The sequence below is a fragment of the Martes martes genome (assembly GCF_963455335.1).
Source record: "Martes martes genome assembly, chromosome: 15".
Classification (NCBI taxonomy): Eukaryota; Metazoa; Chordata; class Mammalia; order Carnivora; family Mustelidae; genus Martes; species Martes martes.
The window spans coordinates 24,984,119-25,002,437 of NC_137903.1; the positions used below are offsets into that span (position 1 = coordinate 24,984,119).

The 18,319-nt window shown below is 45.6% G+C and overlaps 1 protein-coding gene across 1 annotated transcript; it reads left to right on the forward strand.

Moving 5' to 3' along the window:
• Window positions 1-3,400: 3,400 nt before the first annotated feature.
• ELK4 (ETS transcription factor ELK4) lies at window positions 3,401-15,421 on the forward strand. Its single transcript, XM_080825277.1, has 5 exons — window positions 3,401-3,637; window positions 8,660-8,875; window positions 9,966-10,838; window positions 12,298-12,414; window positions 13,790-15,421. The coding sequence occupies exons 2-5, from the start codon at window positions 8,669-8,671 to the stop codon at window positions 13,886-13,888; spliced, it is 1,296 nt and encodes a 431-aa protein (XP_080681403.1). The 5' UTR covers window positions 3,401-3,637; window positions 8,660-8,668; the 3' UTR covers window positions 13,889-15,421.
• Window positions 15,422-18,319: the final 2,898 nt, after the last annotated feature.

The following is an 18,319-nucleotide window of genomic DNA, read 5'->3' on the forward strand; positions in this document are numbered from 1 at the left end:
TCTGAATCAACCAATCAATAAATAAAATCTTAAAAAATATACACATTAGTGGAGGAGGAAAGAGACTGAGTGTAGAGTCCGGTGAAGAAAAGTACATGAGGCTATTTCTGAGTTGTGTTTGGGATAGGTCGTGAAGTGTGGTAGATCCGTACCATGCCCCAGGCAGGTAACTGCAATAAAGTCATGTATCGTCATGTCCTCTCTGGGAAACAGGGTGTTGTATAAAGATTACAGCGAGGGCTGAAAGATGTTTCCATGAGCTTTCCTCACAGTCTAGAGGCCACAAATACCTTGTTCAAAGGCTTTTTCATGGGTTTTTCTCTGGACCTGGAATACCTTCTGATTATAGGTCTTACTGTTGGGGATGATATGTCTTTGCCCAGAATGATAGTCTCGGTGTAGAGATATTTCCAACCATCACGCCACTGGTGGGTCTCTGGTGAATCTTAGGACCTTGACCGGTAGTGGGGTTAGCAAATGCTGCCAGATGCAGTATCCAGCCAGCCTGTTTTATTTTCAAAGGTAACTTTTCCTTTAACATTTCAAGCCCCACAAACATAATAACTATAGGGTCATTCAAAAAGAACTCAAAGTCTACTTTGATCAACTGTCTTTTTCTTTTCCTTCATCCACCACAGACTACAAGTGAAAGGTATGGATAGATAGCTTTTATTTTTAAAGATATTTAAAGTGAGGCCCAGAAGCAGTAAGTTGTCAGGATTTTCTCAGGAGGATCAAGCTTGGAGTTTAGGGAGATTGAAAGGCGAGAACTCAGAATTCCCTGAGTTTTACTCCTTCATGACACACATGCTGCCGTTTGCTTCACATCTGTCCCTATCTGGGGCTGCTGATGCTTCCTCTCACTTAAAGCTCTCTCTTCTTTACCATGTGCTGCAAGACATTGCCTGGAAGACAGGACAGGCAATCGGATGGTTCCATGCTGGCTCAGAGTCCAGGAAATATTTCTTTAGGAAAAAGGGATGTTAACTTGGGGTAATGACGAAGCAGCAAAACAAAAAAGAGGGAAGGGGGGAGTTGCTTCAAGAAGAAATAATCATAACTAGGTGTTATTGAGATAGGAAATGTAATTAAGTTAGGGGAACAGGGACGGCAGGACTGGGGTAAGTAAAATGACTGAAAAACACAATTGAGGGCAGGCCTGGGAGAAAAACACATAGGAAACCACTTAAATAAAATCTGCAGATTTTATTTGAGATAACCCTGAGTGGCCAAGGCTACAACTGGAAATCTATTGAGTGGGAAAGTGACCAAACAAGATAACAAAAAAGCAACATAATCACCATGGAGTTTGCAAAAACAACCATCTGTTGTGTGAGGAACCAGTGAAGAGAGAGTCTGTATTTATAGAATCTTGAGTGGGAAAACAGGGCACATTAATAAACTTTTTTCTCCCAGTTCACCAATCTGAAATCTGACTTTCCTTCTAGTTTCTCTGCTGTCAACATGTACTGTTTAAAAAAAAAAAAAAGTCAATTTAAAAACAGACAGACTTGCTATGACTAATTTAAGAGCACCCAAAGTAGGCTCTTTTCCAAATATACACTGCAATCGACAAGACTGTCAACTCCATCCAAAGAAGTTGTGATACCACTGCAGACCCCGAGGCTGAATCCCAGGTTTCCTGCTAGTTTGGGCAGAGCATGGCAGTCTGTTGAAGAGTTCCACAACCCTTCACTGTTCTTGGTCTAAGGCTTGAAATGAAATCTTTCTATAAACGAATGTTCCCAAGGGTGTATCTTAAACAGCCTACCTTAATAATTCTTATTTTTTCCTCCCCCCACCCCCTTCCACCACCAACCCCTCCCCATTCTAAAATGGAAACTGTTGCGAGGAAACATTTTATATCAGAAGCCAAGAGTGCTAGTGTTTTTCAGTTATTGCACGTTTCCTCTTAATGAAAATATGTTTACATCCTCTGGTAGAATTATTTTTAAAAAGGTAACATCTCTTGGCAGTGTTGCTTTTACAGGAATACCTCTGTGTTATAATTACTCTGTCTTAGGGTGGAGGAGGTTGGAAATAAAATGATGTGCCAGTGCTCTTCCAGAAGCCTACCCGGGATAATAGGATCACACTTTACTCAGTGAATTCAATTAATTTTACCCTGAATTCAGTTGTGGGGGTGAGGTGGAGGCAAAAGTAAATGACATCACCATTTGGTGGGGTGTCTAGTATGTGCCAGGAAATGCATTAAGTACAGGACAGTCTTTATCTCGTTCGATCTTTTCAGCAATGCTGCACATTATCATCCTCATTTTACACGAGGAACTGAGGTTCAGAGGTTAAGCAACTCTCTGCAGGTCTTCCAGGTAGTAAATGGCCGCGTAAAGGTAGCTCACACACCAGCCTTCTGGTTTCTCGTTTAAAAGAATATGCAATCTATTTCTTCGGGGTTTTGTTCAGCAGTCTAGCATACTGACTGTGCACCCCTTCTGCTGCTGAATTAATTACTCAAGTAGTGTTTAGTACCAAGTGTGACTTGGTTCCTTAAGAATTCTATTTAATGAGAACCTATGTGCTAGGAACTCTGCTGGGTGACTGGAGCGCCCGATCTGCTTTGATTGTCACAGTTCTAAGAGACTGGGTTCTCTCCGTTTCACAGACGATGAAACTTTTGGGAAGTTAAGAAAGTTATTAAGGTCTCCAAGACAGTGAGGGGTGAAAGCTCGACTGGATTCCAGGGCTGACTTCATCTGTCACACCCCGGGCCAGTGAGCCGCAGCGCTGATATAACAGTCACTGGGGGTGTTCCTTGTGTCCCGGGAGCCGGTACTTGGGACAGCAAGCTGCGGCAGCACCAACTCCTCCGTCCAACTCGGCGGGGGAAAAGGCAGGACGAGTGGCCCAGAAGCGAGAAGCTCTCACGCTTTCGCTTAGCCACAACACAGGTGGTCCCCCGACGCCGCCGGGCGAGCGCCACCGCCTCTGCCCGCCGCGGGAGATGCGGAGCCCCCACCCGTCCGGGAGTGCCCCACACAGATGGCAGCTCCGGGGTGCCCGACTCGGTCGGACGCTTCAGCGAGCCGTTAGCTGCCACTCAGTAATGCGGCGCAGAGCGGCCAGCGCGGGACTCCAGGGGACACCCGCACCGCGCCCCAGCCCGTCCCCGGGAGCCCCCGAAACCCGGGCGCGAAGCTGCAGTCGCTCACGACACCGCACCGCCGACGGCGGCGGCTCCGCCCTTCCCGCCCCGGAAGTGACGCGCGGCGGCAGCGGCGTCTGGGAAGGGCCCCGACGTAGCCGGGGGGTTTGAGAGTGGCGGCGGCCGCGGAGCAACTGGCAGGCCGGCCCCGGCGAGGAACGCCCCGAGCGCGCGCCCGGCGGGTAGCGGCCCCACGACCCGCGCTGCCGCCGCCGCCGCGTGCGGGGGCGGGGAGGGCGGAGCGCGAGGAGCCGCGGCGGGCGCGGCGGCGGCGGGCGCGGCGGCGGCGGGCGATGCGGGCGGCTGCGGGTACCCGGCGGGCTCCGCTCGGCCGCCGCCGCCTTCTTCGGCTCCGCCGCGGGGGTCGCAGCCGCTGCCGCGCCGTCCTCGAGCTCTCGGCGTGAGGAGGAGGCGGGCAGAGAGAAGCATCGCGCTCCAGGCGGAGACCCAGAGGCAGCCCCGCGCCCGGCCTCGGTGAGCGGCCGGCCCCGCGCGCCCGGTCCACCCCGCGCCCCTGGGGGCTCTCGCGACCGCCGCCCCCCGCCGCGGGGAAAGGGGAGCGGGGAGCGGGGCCGGGGCCGGGGGGCGGGGGTGGGCCGGCAGCACAACAGGAAGTGAGCGTGGCGGCGGGCGCGGGGGCGGGCGCGCGCTCCCCCGGGACCCGCCCCCGGCCCGCCCTGCCCGGCCCGCGGCCCCAGCCGCGGGGCGCGCAGGTGGACCGCGGAGCGTCCGGTGCCGCGCGTGGCCCCTGAGGTCCCTGGGGCACAGGGTGGCAGTGGCTCTTCGGCCGGGGAGGGGGGTGAATTCTGACTCTTTGTGGTGACAGGAAGTTGGAAAATGAAAGTACAGTAATTCAGCGCTTCCCGAGGCCGCGTGAGGTTGCGGCTCTTCCCCGGACTTTGATCTGCTCTGGGGCACACGGTCGCCGAAGTTTTTTCCTCTCCCCAAGCTCGCTCTTCATCCGGTGTCAAGTTTCATTTCTTGTTCTACTTCTGTCCCGCGAGCCCCCTCCCCCTTGACTTTCCGCTTAATGTACAGCCGCGGCGAGGCTGGTCGCTTCTTGGTTCCTGGGAGGATCGATTGGAAACATCTTTTGGGGGAGGAATATTAATTAACTGGCCCTGGCAGGAAATAAGGGGTATTGTTGACTGATGGAAGTAGTTAAAAAAAAAACAACACACACACACACACACACACAGTTGGCTTTTTCCCAGGCTGTTGCTATTTGACGTTTAGGGCATGCACTCTGGAGTCTCTTCCTCATCACAGCGGTGGTCAGGTCCTCCCTTCCCCTTTGCGCGCTCCCAGCCACCACCCCACTGCGAGGGAAAACTTGGTGCTTTAATATTTAGGACTGTCGGTGGTGTTTTCATTAAGATGTTTTAGGATTCTGTCCACCCTCCCCCACCTCCCCGTCAGGAACTCCCTTCTCTTTGATTTTACTTGAAACTGCAAAAGTGAAATCCATTGCATTCTTAGGGAAATACTGTCTTCAAGTTTTAGGGCAATGTAACTATACTTTTAATATTTTCGTAATACAGGGTACTGAAAAGTTAAGAGATTCCTGGTTACTTTTCATAAACGATGGTGATTTTAATTCAAAACTAGTCTTGATACATAATTTGGTTTGGTGTTATTTAAGCAGCACGCTGATTTTGGAGACCTTTAGTATTTGGATCTTAGCTGCTGTTTCTGAAAAATAGTTGGGCTCTGGGTCACCACAGCAACTGGGCTGTGTGTATTATAAACATGTTTAGGGTGGAAAAAGTTTCATTTACTAGAGACTTCCTTTCCCTAATAGGTTATTTCAACATGCTTTCTTTCAGTTTACCTCTGGGATTGATCTGTCTTTGAAGTGCTAAGGTAGAATCAGTTTCAACATTTAACTCTAAGCCATGTTCTTTTATTTGCAACAGTTAAGTATTTCTCTCCCTTGTTACACTTCTGAAAAGCTCTGCTTGAAGTGTAATTTTAGAAAACTCGAGCTTTTGTGTGACGGAAAGTAAAGGTTTTTATTGATAAGTTGTTAGAATAAAAGTATTTATTTTTCGACTCATCATTTCGCTTTTTTAATAACTGCCTTCTGGAAGTTTTTTTTCCTTAATTCTCTTTTATGCCTGAGGAGAGAATTGAATTTCATATTGATAGCACACCTTTTTAAAAAAAAAAATTATTTATTTATTTGACAGAGATATCACAAGTAGGCAGAGAAGTAGGCTCCCCGCTGAGCAGAGAGCCCAATGCAGGGCTCAATCCGAGGACCCTGAAGACCATGACCTGAGCGGAAGGCAGACGCTTAAGGACTGAGCCACCCAGGTGCCCCTGATAGCACACTTTTAGAAACTGAAATGAAGAGTTCAGCTTGACTGTATACCCAGAGGTTCACCCAACTTTTCAATAGAGTATGACCTGATATCAGAATTGAATGAGTAAAATATTCCTTTAAATTACCCACTGAAGTTGTCCATTTTATATCCATGTTAGTTTTTTGCAAAAGAACATTCTTTTCCAGTGCTTCATTCCAAAACCACAATGCCCTTTGATTCTAAACAACCTTCTATCCCAGAGGCACTGTAAAGTACTAAAAAAGCAGCAGCATTTTCCACTACAGTTAGGTTCTGCCCCAAAGTAGCAGCAACAGCAGCTCACCAGCATTTGACTCAATCCCTGTGCTCCCCTAATAACCAGAAGGGAAGGTAGAAGTTGAAAGGTGAAACCTGAGGCCCTGTGGGTGCATGCATACTTGGGGGACCCTCTCCTTTGCCCAGGATGGCACTTCTGTGCTCATTGTGGAGATGGTGATGCTTATTTCTGTCTTTGCGTATTTACTTTAGCCATTATAAACCCATGGGGCTCAAGCATTATCTACTTGGTAGGTATTAAGACTATAGAATTTAGTATGGCAATTCTTCCAAGAACAAATGGAATTACAGGCACCAAATTTGTAATTGTTCTGAGATTTTAGCTCTCTGTCCTTCATCTTTTCCCCTCCCTCTCTCTATCCACTCCCTCCCTGTCTCCCCTGTTTCCTCTCCCTGTCATGTTCTCTCTTTCCCTCCCTCCCTCTCACACACCCATTCATACCCTGACCTCTATAAGCATTATTTTTTTATTTTTAAAGTAGGCTCCATGGGAGCCCAGTATGGGGCTTGAACTCAGGACCCTGAGACCAAGACCTGAGCTGAGATCAAGAAACATCTAACTGATAAGTCACCAGGAGCCCCACTAGGCATTCTTGGTATGAAGATGGTGTCTGGAAATATGGAGACAGTTCTTTGGTTAAGCTAAAATTTACTAGGGAGTACTTTTAACAGGTTTAGACTAAAAAAAAAAAAAAAATCATTTAAATAGGAAACATGTATAATTAAAAAAGTAACTAGCCATGAACAGACATTAGAAGAAAGGGTCTCTGGTAGATTGAGAGAAATGGCATCCCCCTCCCGCCGTCCCCCCAATACTTGATGGATTAGACTATAAAATCACTCTTTTTTATTTAAGTAAGCCCTGTGCTCAACCTGGGGTTTGAACTCACAATCCCAAGATCAAAAGTCACATGCGCTACTGACTGAGCCAGCCCAGTAACTCCTAAAACTACTCTTTTAACTCCTTTTAAGTGAGGCTATGGGAAAGGTTAGCAGGGGAGAGTTACTTAGCATCAAAGTCACACTTCCAATTTGTAGGCCATTATCACTTAGTATCTAATTGTAATACTTGTTACAACCTACTGCCCTGTGAATGCAGTTATCCACCTAGGGAGTGGTTCTCCTGAGGAGCAGAGTTGGAGACTGGGAGGAGAGAGACTTAGATTCCTGGGCTCAGCCTCTCCGTTAACTATGTGACTGGAGACTTCTCCTGTTTCCTGTTCTTTTTTATTTTCCCATCTCTACTTTTGGATGACAGTATCTGTAACCAGCTTCAAAGCGGCAATTGAGGATTATCGAAGTACATTTTGAGTGTCTCGCAAAAGTTCTGGACGCCCAGCTATCTTCCACTAGTTTCTCATCTCCTGCCTTTTTTGGGAGCAGACATAGTTGACCTTCAAGGATCCCATCATTTGTGAGTTACACATTATTAGAATTAGGCTCCTAAGACCTACGGTTTTGTAATATTTGTAGTTTTTAACATCTTTATTGAGATAAAATTCATCTACTTAAGTTGTACAGTACGGTGGTTTTAGTATATTCAAAGAGTTGTGTAACCACCACCACAATCTTAAGTTCAGAATATTTACATCAACCCATAAATAGTCACTCCCCATTCTTCTCTCCATCCAGCCCCTAGCAACCACTGATCTGCTTTCTGTGTTGAATACATTTGCCTATTCTGGACATTTTATATAAATGGAAGCCTGACGTGGGGTGTGACCCCAGGATCCTGAGATCATGACCCGAGCTGAAGGCAGGTGCCCCAAATAAATAAATCTTTTTTTTTTTTAAAGATTTTATTTATTTATTTGACAGAGAGTGAGAGAGGGAACACAAGCAGGGGGAATGGTAGAGAGAGCCCAACACGGGGCTAGATCCCTGGACCCCAAGACGACGTCCTGAGCCGGAAGGCAGATAGATGCCTAATGACTAAGCCACCCAAGCGCCCCCAAATAAATAAATCTTTTTAAAAAATTCCTTTAGGAATAAAGAATTCTCTGGCCCAAAATGTCAGAAGAGCCAAAATTGAGAAACTCTGGCCTAAACAGGGAAATCTGAAAACCTGAGACATTGAAAGATTTTTCATTTCATGTCTCAATAATCAAATAAAGGCCACTCATCAAAGGAGGAGGATCTATAGGGGCACCTGGCTGGCTCAGTCGGTAGAGCACATGACTCTTGATCTCAGTGTCGTGAGTTCAGGCCCCACACTGGGAATGGAGTCTCCTTTAAAAGACTAAAAAGGTGACAGAACTTGTAAATTAAATCAGGGAGCATTTTCTGAATTTTCAGTGCTGCCAATTTAAATGTAAATTAATTTACGAGAACAGAAAGGATTTGGAGGAGGAATGCCAGTGGAGCAGGAGTAGATTACTACCTACATCTTCGGGCCACCACGAGACACACATACTTCTGGCAGATAAACCAAGTTCCTCGATTTAAATGGTGGTCTCAGAGGGCAGGGCCACGAGCTTCTATAAAACTTCAGTAACAGCGGTCCTCTAGCGATCGGCAGTCATCACACTGCTCCTGTGACTTAAGGAACTCACTTTATCTTCCAGCAAGACTTTTCTTAAGCAGTGTGCCTTGCTTAAGAGTTTGGGCTCTGGGTCCAGATTGCCTGGGTTTGAATGTCAGCTCCATCATTGACCTCCTTGGCCTCGGACTTAACTCTTTTCTGAATCTGTTTTTTCAAATGTGAAATGAGGCTGCAAGGCTGTCTGTTTTGTGGGATTGGACTGTTGTGGGAAGGAAAGGAAGTAATGCTTCTGGAGCACAGTGCCTGGTATACGGTGTCCTGTCAGTGCCGGCTGTTAATTTCTCGTGTGTCTTATCTGTATGCTTCTTTCAGCTCACTGCTATGGACAGTGCGATCACCCTGTGGCAGTTCCTCCTTCAGCTCCTACAGGAGCCTCAGAACAAGCACATGATCAGCTGGACCTCTAATGATGGGGAGTTCAAGCTCTTGCAGGCAGAAGAGGTGGCTCGTCTCTGGGGGATTCGTAAGAACAAGCCTAATATGAATTACGACAAACTCAGCCGAGCTCTCAGATACTATTATGTAAAGGTAATAGACATCCGCCTCAGAACAAGAACGGTTCCTCTCTTCTGATGAGGTTATAAGGGACTAACGTCCTGGTTTATTTTTGAAACCTTTTTAAACTGAGGTGTAATTGACATAAGACATTATATTAGTTGTAGCAGCACAGCATAATGATTTGATACGTGTGTACATTGCAAAATGATCACTGTCCTGGCTTACTTTGATCCAGTTTATTTCATAGCTTCAGCAGTTTGGGACTAGCGGGGGAAACATGTCAGTGTTCAACTCTAGTTCCCACTCTTCGCGCATGCGTTGTTCCTAATTGCAGTTGTCTTTAAAGAAAAAGTGAGTATAGGGTTGGGAATAAGGAAGAGAAAATTTGAGATTCTTGAGGACAAAATAAAACATTCTCGTGTGTATCATAATTTAAAAGTTGTCACATACATGCTTGTTTTGTAGCTTCACTTTTTAATTTAACCCAGAGAAACCAGATTAATACTTTAAAGAATAGCTGTTAATGCACATATTTGATTTCTTAAAGTTTACTTTTTGTTTAATTTCTTATTATTTTGGATACGTTCTTGGGTTCTGAGGTGAAATGAATGGCTTAAATGGATAGAGTTAAAATGAGAAACCGAGATCCTAATTTTTTTCACCTTTAAGTGGTTGGTCTTATCAGTTTTCCCCATGGGGGTGTGGGATAAGGAGGAACCGGAGCTGCGGAAGGAAGTAGAGGGCCCAGCAGACGGAACGTTCTCTTCCTTTGTGCTTACTCAGGATGTGAACGGCTGGCACCTTTGGGATTGTTCGAAACCGCAGTTGAGGGATCTTTGACTTAATACAGATAATTTGCTTGAGGGTGTCAGGCAACTGAAACCTCTCTTTTACTTACGTAATAGGTCATGTCAGTTGTTCATAAGACATTTCAATACACTCTGCTTTGGCTCCATAGCGCTAGGACCTGGGTTTGGTACAGCTAGGTCAATGTGGGTGATTTCGAAGCTCTTAAGGAAACTACTTGCCAAATAGAGACCCTTATTAGGTCCGTTTCTTCTGAGCTGTGGGAAGTGCATTTACAAGAAAGTGTAAGCATCCTTATTTCATTTATCTACAGAATATCATTAAAAAAGTGAATGGTCAGAAGTTTGTGTACAAGTTTGTGTCTTACCCAGAGATTCTGAAAATGGACCCCCTGACCGTGGGCAGGACTGAGGGAGACTGTGAGGTGGTGAGCTGCAGCGAGGTGGGCAGTGGCTCCAGGGACGCCGAGAGCGGGGGCAGAGAAAAGCCCCTGCAGCCCGGGGCCCGGGCCTCTAGCCGCAATGACTACATCCACTCCGGCTTGTATTCTTCCTTCACGCTCAACTCTTTGAACTCCTCCAACAAGAAGCTCTTCAGACCTATAAAGATCGAGAGTCCGGCTGAGAAGCTGGCAGAGAAGAAGCCGCCCCAGGAGCCAACACCGTCTGTCATCAGATTTGTAACAACACCTTCCAAGAAGCTGCCGGTTGAACCTGTTGCTGCCGCCGCGTCGGCTGGCCCGGGCATTTCTCCATCTTCGGAAGACCCTCTCCGAGCCTTGGAGACTTTGGCTTCCCCCAGACTGCCCGCCCTGGAAGCCCCGGCCTCTGCCCCCAGCGGCCCCGCCACCTTTGCTGCATCCCCCGGGCCCTCGGTCTCCCCTTCTGTGCAGGAGCCCCCGAGGACACCTTCGCCACCACTGAGCCCGCACCCCGACCTTGACACCGACCTCGAGTCCGTGGCGTCGCAGCCCATGGAGCTTCCAGAGAACTTGTCACTAGAGCCTAAAGACCAGGATTCAGCTTTGCTGGAAAAGGACAAAACAAGTAATTCCTCAAGATCCAAGAAACCCAAAGGGTTAGAGCTGGCGCCCATCCTGGTGATCACGGGCAGCGACCCGAGCCCGCTGGGGATACTGAGCCCGTCTCTCCCCACGGCTTCTCTGACGCCAGCCCTTTTCTCACAGGTAACGGTTTCTCGCTTTCTGGGGCCACCGATGATTGCATTGACTCCGCTTTTTAAACAAATCCAGAATCGATAACCGCCTGTTCTCACGCTGCTGCTTAGGTCTGCGCGAGAAAGGCGGGCTTGACCCCGTGAGAGTCACCCGGTTCCGCACCTGATCGGAGCTGCTGCAGGCGAGGGTTGGAGGGGCTCTAGAAGGGCTCTAGAAGGGCTCTGAAAGGACTCATTGTCTCTGCAAGCCAAGAAATATTTGTCAGCCTCCTCCTAAAGCAACTGTTGTCACTCTCGCTTTTTTGGAGGGGAGTTCTTATAAGACTTGGTGGTATTTTACACAAAAATAGTGATAGTGTCAAAAGCTAGAAAACAATAAATCCTGAGAATCTGAAGAAAACCAGTTGGTGTGATGTTGAGAAACAAGGTTGTATGGTTACATTAGCTATTTCTTAACTTGCTCGTGTCCTGTAACATTTATTTATTTAAGAGAGGGAGAGAGGGGGTGGGGAAGAGAGAGAATCTTTTTTTTAAAAGATTCTGGTTTTTTTTTTAATTAGAGACAGAGTAAGCATGAGTGGGGCAGGAGGGGCAGACTCTGCTGAGCCCAGAGCCCAACGTGGGGCTTGATCCCAGGACCCTGAGATCATGACCTGAGTGGAAATCAAGAGTCTGACGCTTGGGGTGCCTGGGTGGCTCAGTGGGTTGAAGCCTCTGCCTTTGGCTCAGGTCGTGATCTCAGGGTCCTGGGATCGAGCCCTGCATTGGGCTTTCTGCTCAGCGGGGAGCCTGCTTCCTCCTCTCTCTCTGCCTGCCTCTCTGCCTGCTTGTGATCTCTCTCTCTGTCAAATAAATAAATATAATCTTAAAAAAAAAAAAAAGAGTCTGATGCTTAACTGACTGAGCCATCCAGGTGCCTCCCCTGTAGCATTTAAATAGATGACTCCCAGGCTCCCCATTACTAAGGAGAACTGTGTTTGTGACTTTAGTTACCCGTTATTTTTCTGCACATGATCAGATTGGGCTCTCGATTTGGGAAAGACCCTACAAAACACGTTAGAAAATATTTTGCCCTTTATCTTACTTAGGTTGTAAAAATAATTTCTGAGTTTCTCCTCATGAAAAATCTCAGACCTACTTAGCGGAGAAGAGGACAATATTTGGGTTCGGGGTTGGGGCACCTGGGTGGCTCAGTCATTTAAGGATCTGCCTTCAGCTCAGTTCATTGATCCTGGAGTCCTGGGATCAAGCCCGGAACTGGGCTCTGTGCTCAGCCAGGAATCTGCTGCTCCCTCTCCCTCAGCCCCTCCTCCCGCTCATGCATATGTGTGTGTGCACGCTCTCTCTCTCTCTCTTTCAAATAAATCTTTAAAAAAAGATTTGTGTTCAGGGCTCTTGGTATGTTACTATAAGGTGGAAACACATCCTGGTGAGTCACTTAGTGACTGGTTTTGTTTTGCATTTTGCAGACGCCCATCTTGCTGACGCCCAGCCCCTTGCTCTCCAGCATCCACTTCTGGAGCACTCTCAGCCCCGTCGCTCCCCTGAGTCCAGCCAGACTGCAAGGTGCTAACACACTCTTCCAGGTGAGTCACCTCCAAGCCCGTCTCCTGCAGTTGGGGCCTGGCACAGGCAGAAAGAGGCAAAAGACAGTGTCTTCACTCCTCAGTCTCGTCCTTACAAAACTTCTGTTTAATAAATACGCTTTCCGAGGGTTAATGCCAGCCGGCAGACAGCTCTGGCAGATACGCACAGCCACGCTTCCTTCGCATTCTTTACTGTTCCATGCATTTCAGTTAGACCAAGAATTGTTTAGCACTGTGTAGATTTTTGAACACACCCAATTTCTTTGTCATTTTAAGTGCTAGAAATGCTTTTTTTTTTTTTTTTTTTTTTTTTGAAAAATGGAAAGTACAAACGTGTGTGTGTGTGAAAATTGGCAGGAGAATCTGCACTTAGGTCTCCACTTTTACCTGAGGATTTTTAAAAAAGAGAAAACTTTTGAGAATGGCCTGTCAAATACTCCTTTTTCCCACTCATTTAAAATTGATACTTATAAACATTTTAAATACATGTTTTAAAAAATGGATATTGTAGTATCCCTTAACTGAGATCACAGGGAAGGTCTCACAGCATTCAACCATTATTTTTCCCCCAGCATCTAGACTTTACAACTTGTAGAGTTTATTTTGGTTAATTCATTCACTTATTTAGGGGTGACTCACTGGGAAATTTTCTTATACTTTGCAATTTAACTTTTCGTTTGTTCTTTTGGAAATGTAATGGTAAAGATAAAAAAGAAAATTAAAAATATACTTTTTTTTTTAAGTTTCTGAATGATTGAATAGAAAGTGTTGAGAATGTTTCATATTTTATTTTTACATTTTTCTTTGCCTCTCACAGATAATTGAGTTCTAGAATGATCTAAGACCTTAAGCAAAGGGACAGCGCTCGAGCAGTTTCAGCGTGGACTCTCCCTATAGAACTGGCCTTAGAATACATGATGGGGGACTCTGTTCTAGCATGAGCACCCCATAGCTGTTTGCACCAGTTATACATAGAGTTCATAGATGGGCATCTCTTTCTGGACATCTTTTTGACAGTCTGAGATGTGGTTTGTAATTGAATTAACACTCTACAGAGCACGGGTGAACTTTCTAAAACCTTCGTGTGAAGTTAAACGTAAACCTGTATACTTTAGGCAATGAGGGAAGGTTCTGGTTTGTTCTTTCCATCAAGGTAGGCCAGAGAGTGTTATTATTTAACATGAAGGACAAACAGCTTTTTTCTTTAACGTTTTTGCTGTGACATCCTATTCTTCCGTGATAAATGGTTACTACGTTTGTCCCGTGAGCCACTGCAGGCGGCTTTCACATTCTGCCTCAGGGACTCCGGCAGGGACAGAAAGTGAAAGTTGGGGTTGAGTAATAGGATGATAATGTGTTTTACTTTCTTTCCCAGTTTCCTTCTGTACTGAACAGTCACGGACCGTTCACTGTGTCTGGCCTGGATGGACCACCCACCCCTGGCCCATTTTCCCCAGATTTACAGAAAACATAACCTATGCACTTGTGGAATGAGAGAACCGAGGAATAAAGAAACAGAGACATTCAACATGATTACCTTTGAAGTGAGCGGTTAATAGTTCTACAATGCTAATAATAGACTATTGTGATTTTTGCCATTCCCCATTGAAATGCCTTTTTAAGATTCCCTTTGAATATGACTCAAGTTGGACTGTATATAAAAATGCCTTAATTGGAGTCCAAACTCCACCTCCCTCTTCCTTCCTTCACTCCTTCCTTCCTTCCTTTCTTTCTAATATTTTGAGCTTTGTGTTAAAGAAATTTTTGGTGGGGTTTAGCAGCTAGCTATGGTTCGCAAGGGCAGTTAAGAACAAAGTTACTCCTTCTGCCTTATTGGGACCCTTTGGCCAGGAAAACAGTTATGCTTTGCGTGAATTATTTGGAGAAATGTTAACTGCAGTTGGCCATATCTTCAGGACTAAGTGTGTTCTGTGGAAAAACAAAAAGTGAGCTGTGTACAAGCGGTGAAGGAAAAGCAGTCATGCCTGTCCACACACACTAAAATTGGAGCAGTGCTATGGGAGAGATTCTGTTTGGCTTGAAGAGTAATGTATGTAAGCAATCCGCAGAAAGACCTCTTACCTTTATCGCGGTGGGTTTCTCAGCCACATGTGTGATCTTGTCTCAACCTGTGAACGGAGCACGGAGCCTCGTCTGTTGCAACATAGGAAGGTGTTTTAAACCTGGGGTTTAAGACAGTGTTTGCAACAACCAGTGAGAGCAGGGGAGCCCGCCTCTAGCACGGAAGTGCTGTCGGCTCTCTGGGTGGGATGATTACACCCCCGTGGTACACAGCCTGGTTAAGTGATGGCTTTTAGGATGAAACCGGGTTTTGAAATCCGGAGGCATCTCTGAGTAAAACATTCAGCTGGATGACTTGAAACAACATGCGGGGCTGTCCCAGTTAGAAGAGACTTTCTCTTTTCTGTTCGTCTTACCCTATTTTCTACTGCACATTTACCTTTTAAACTTCAGGTTGTTAGGGGCTGTGCTAGTTTTAAAGATGTGATGAGGAAGACGCAAAGCAAGGCGAAGCCTCCAAGTCTACGGTGAGGTGAAGGTGTGCTTATTTCTTTGGCAAAATGTGTTTTAATGAGAGAGCAGCAGAATTGGTTTGGAAATGCTCATCGCAGGGATTGGATTGTTCACATCAGTAGGGAGAAGCGGAGGCCTTCCTCTCTCTGTTACCACATTGAGAAACTTTCACCGCACGGTAATCAGTGCAGATGCAGACGATGCTCTGGAGCCTCCAGACTGAATCGATACCAACGTCGCAGCGGAATTGGTGAAAACCGTGGCTTTTGAAGTCTAGGATTAGGGGTGCCCGGGTGGCTCAGTTGGTTAAGCTACTGCCTTCTGCTCAGGTCATGATCCCGGGGTCCTGGGATCAAGTCCCGCATCGGGCTCCCTGCTCACAGCGGGAAGTCTGCTTCTCCCTCTGCCTGCTGCTCCCCCTGCTTGTGTGCTCTCCCTCTCTCTCTCTCTCTGACAAATAAATAAAATCTTCAAAAAAAAATTAGAAAAATAGAGTCTAGGATTAGATTATATGCCACGGCTACCACCATAACACTGGCCATTAACCTCATCTTTTAACTCTAGAAACAGTTCATTGAGTCCCATAAACTAAGTGGAAAGAGGGAGTAAGGATTGGAGAGCTCAGAATGACACTGAGACAAACCAGCATCTTCCAGATGTATAATACTCACTTTAAATATGTTTCTGTACCGTGTAGAGACGCTGTAGTGTGAGACAGCCGAGCTAGGTTAGTGGTAGTGGAGGGACGTATTCAGGGAGCTGTCTTTCTGTTTGTAGCGTCAGAGACCTGTTAGTGGTTCACGTGTGGTCGCCAGCTGCCATCTGTTCTTGCGGGGTTCCGGAGCTCTGGGGAGCAGACGGTGAGACTTGTCTCCCACACCGAGTCATTTACTTTGCATGCTTGTTTGAAAGCAGACCTCTCGGCAGCACTTTGGAATAGTTTTATTAGGCTAATGACTATTTTGTACTTTAAGTGTAAGTATTGATGGCTTGATTTAACTTGATATTTTCAATTTTGAAAGCACAAAAGTATTTTATCTTTTTGAAGTAAAGGAGAAAAGCCATTGGTTGTTTTCATAGACAATATCTTTGAAGATTAACTGTCTCAGCACAGGGGTGCCTGGGAACCAAGGGCACCATTAAAACTCAGTCACAGCACCTTCCTGGGAACCAGTTGTAGTGAGTCCTCTGTCTGTAAACCTACCCCGGAAGCCTCCAAGAGGTGTGGGCCTCAGGAGACGGATGATCTGCTTTCTGTTTGAGATCAACTGACCGTGGAAAGTGTGTGTGTATGTGTGTGTGGTGTGTGTGTGTGTGGGTGTGTGTGTGTGTTTCCTTTTCTAAAGGAAAGTTTACAACTTGAGCTCAAGCGTATGAGGCAGACCGTTCTGTTTGTAAACTACCTCCTTCCTGGAAAAGTCTCAGCTTCGTGTTTTTTTTTTGAATATCCAGGATCGTTCTTAGCATCAAAAGGTGACCTACCACTTAAGATCAATATTCCCTGGACGGCCTTCTGTTTGGTGTCTGTGGCTGTATCCCAAAAGTAGCCCAAGTTAAGGTAAAGGAGCAGGTTGAATGAGTTTCTGAGACATCTGGGATCATCTGAGTTTTTCATCTGCTCTGGCCCATATCTACTCATTTGTAGGCTGGGAAATGTTTAACAACCAGGCTCTCTGAAAGGAAAGAAAAAAGTCTGTAAATTATAGCATTTGCTGATTTCCATGATGTAAATGACTCCCCCTTTGGCTGATTTTAAGCCACTGCCTTAGTGTTGAGAAAGGATGAACTCAGAGCCGCACACGCAGCCGGTGGCCGCCTCATTTATTCCATCCCAGGGTGGATTTTCACATAAATTCTAAAATCATTTTTTTCTTATTCATATGTTGATTTTTTAAAATACAAAATTAAAATCATATGTCTAACTTCAGTAATCTTTTTTTTTTAATGGCTTATCAGTGCTTTTGTGATGTCATACTCCTCGTGGCATATTTTATGTGTCCTAACAAAGGTGAAAACTTCCATTGATTTTTAAAAATAAATACACAGGAATAATCCAGAAATTCTCAAAAAGTCAACATAAGCGTCTTAGAATTAAAATATAGGTTTAATTTTTCCACATTTTGATGATTAAATTATGAGTATAAATTTCTTCCTCAGATGTTGATGGGGAAAGTAAGCCCATGAGCCCGTATCTACACACACACGGGTAAATATGGTGAAAGGGTACTAGATTTTTTTTTAACTGGAAGAATTCCTTGACAATTTACATACAGTTTTAGGCAGGTCTGTTGAATCTATTCACCTGGCCCAATTTCTAGTTTTTTCCATACTGTGTGTCACTTGGGCTTGGAGGGGAACGGAAGCCAGAGGCTGGGGATGGTGCGGCCGGCACAGCAGGCTCTCGGTCCTCTGACTGCAGGCCCGCTCCGTTGGGTGAGGTCTGGCCTGGTTACCTTGTTTCATCCCGGTCTCAGAATATTTGTTAGGATTACGAAGTTCTAGAGGCAGTTGTGTAGGTTTCTCGGGAAGGTTAGCACCTGGAAGCACCCCCTGCCATTTCAGAAAAGCAGTCTCCAGCCTTTCTGAACACACACCTTGCTCAGTAAAAGTTTTTGAACACCAGTTTCCTCTTGCAAAATCCTGTGTGTATAAATTAAGTTGTAAACCATTGTGTGAAAGTCACATGTGCATCGTAAGACATACTCAAAAGTCAGAATTAAGGATGGTATAAAAAGGAAATCTTGACTGGAAGCTCTAGTATTTTCTTCTTGCCCCCGGGAGATCGTCTTGTGCGCTTTCTGGCAGCAAACGATCTCCACCTTACAGACCACTGCCTCGGGGTATCATTTACAGTCTGATCTTGAAAACAAAAGGTGGATGCTTTTGTTGTGTGATACATGGAGAAATCCTTTACATGTTTGATTTGATTTTCATGTCAAATCTCTAGAAGTTCAATTTGGAAATCTTCAGGAAATCTTCAATTTGTCTTCGACTTCCTGATATTTTACATTAATTCTTTTTTCCTGCACAAGCCATTACCAAGCTTCATGCGTAGTATTTTTGACAGCCTGTTTCTTTTCTCTCCAGATCAGGTAGGACTTTTGTTTTACTAGTCTGCTTACAAACTTTTGGCCTTATTAATGTTATATTTTACCAACAAATTCTCAATTACTTTAAGTTGCTTTATGCAGAACTATATAACCACCTCCATTTCCTTGCTGCATTCGTAAGTTTTGATTTTTGATTTTTTGAAACATTTCAGCATCTGAAGAAATACTTTCCTTAATGGGCCAGTGCTACTGATCATTTCACTAACTCGTATATATTTTAGTTATCCAGACCCGAAATCTAGACTTGCACGCAGGTGCTG

Coding starts and splice junctions, on each gene's coding strand:
- ELK4 (XM_080825277.1), top strand. CDS start 8,669: ATGGACAGTGCGATCACCCTGTGGCAGTTCCTCCTTCAGCTCCTACAG. Junction 10,839..12,297: donor CGCCAGCCCTTTTCTCACAG/GTAACGGTTTCT, acceptor TGCATTTTGCAG/ACGCCCATCTTGCTGACGCC. Junction 12,415..13,789: donor GTGCTAACACACTCTTCCAG/GTGAGTCACCTC, acceptor TTTCTTTCCCAG/TTTCCTTCTGTACTGAACAG.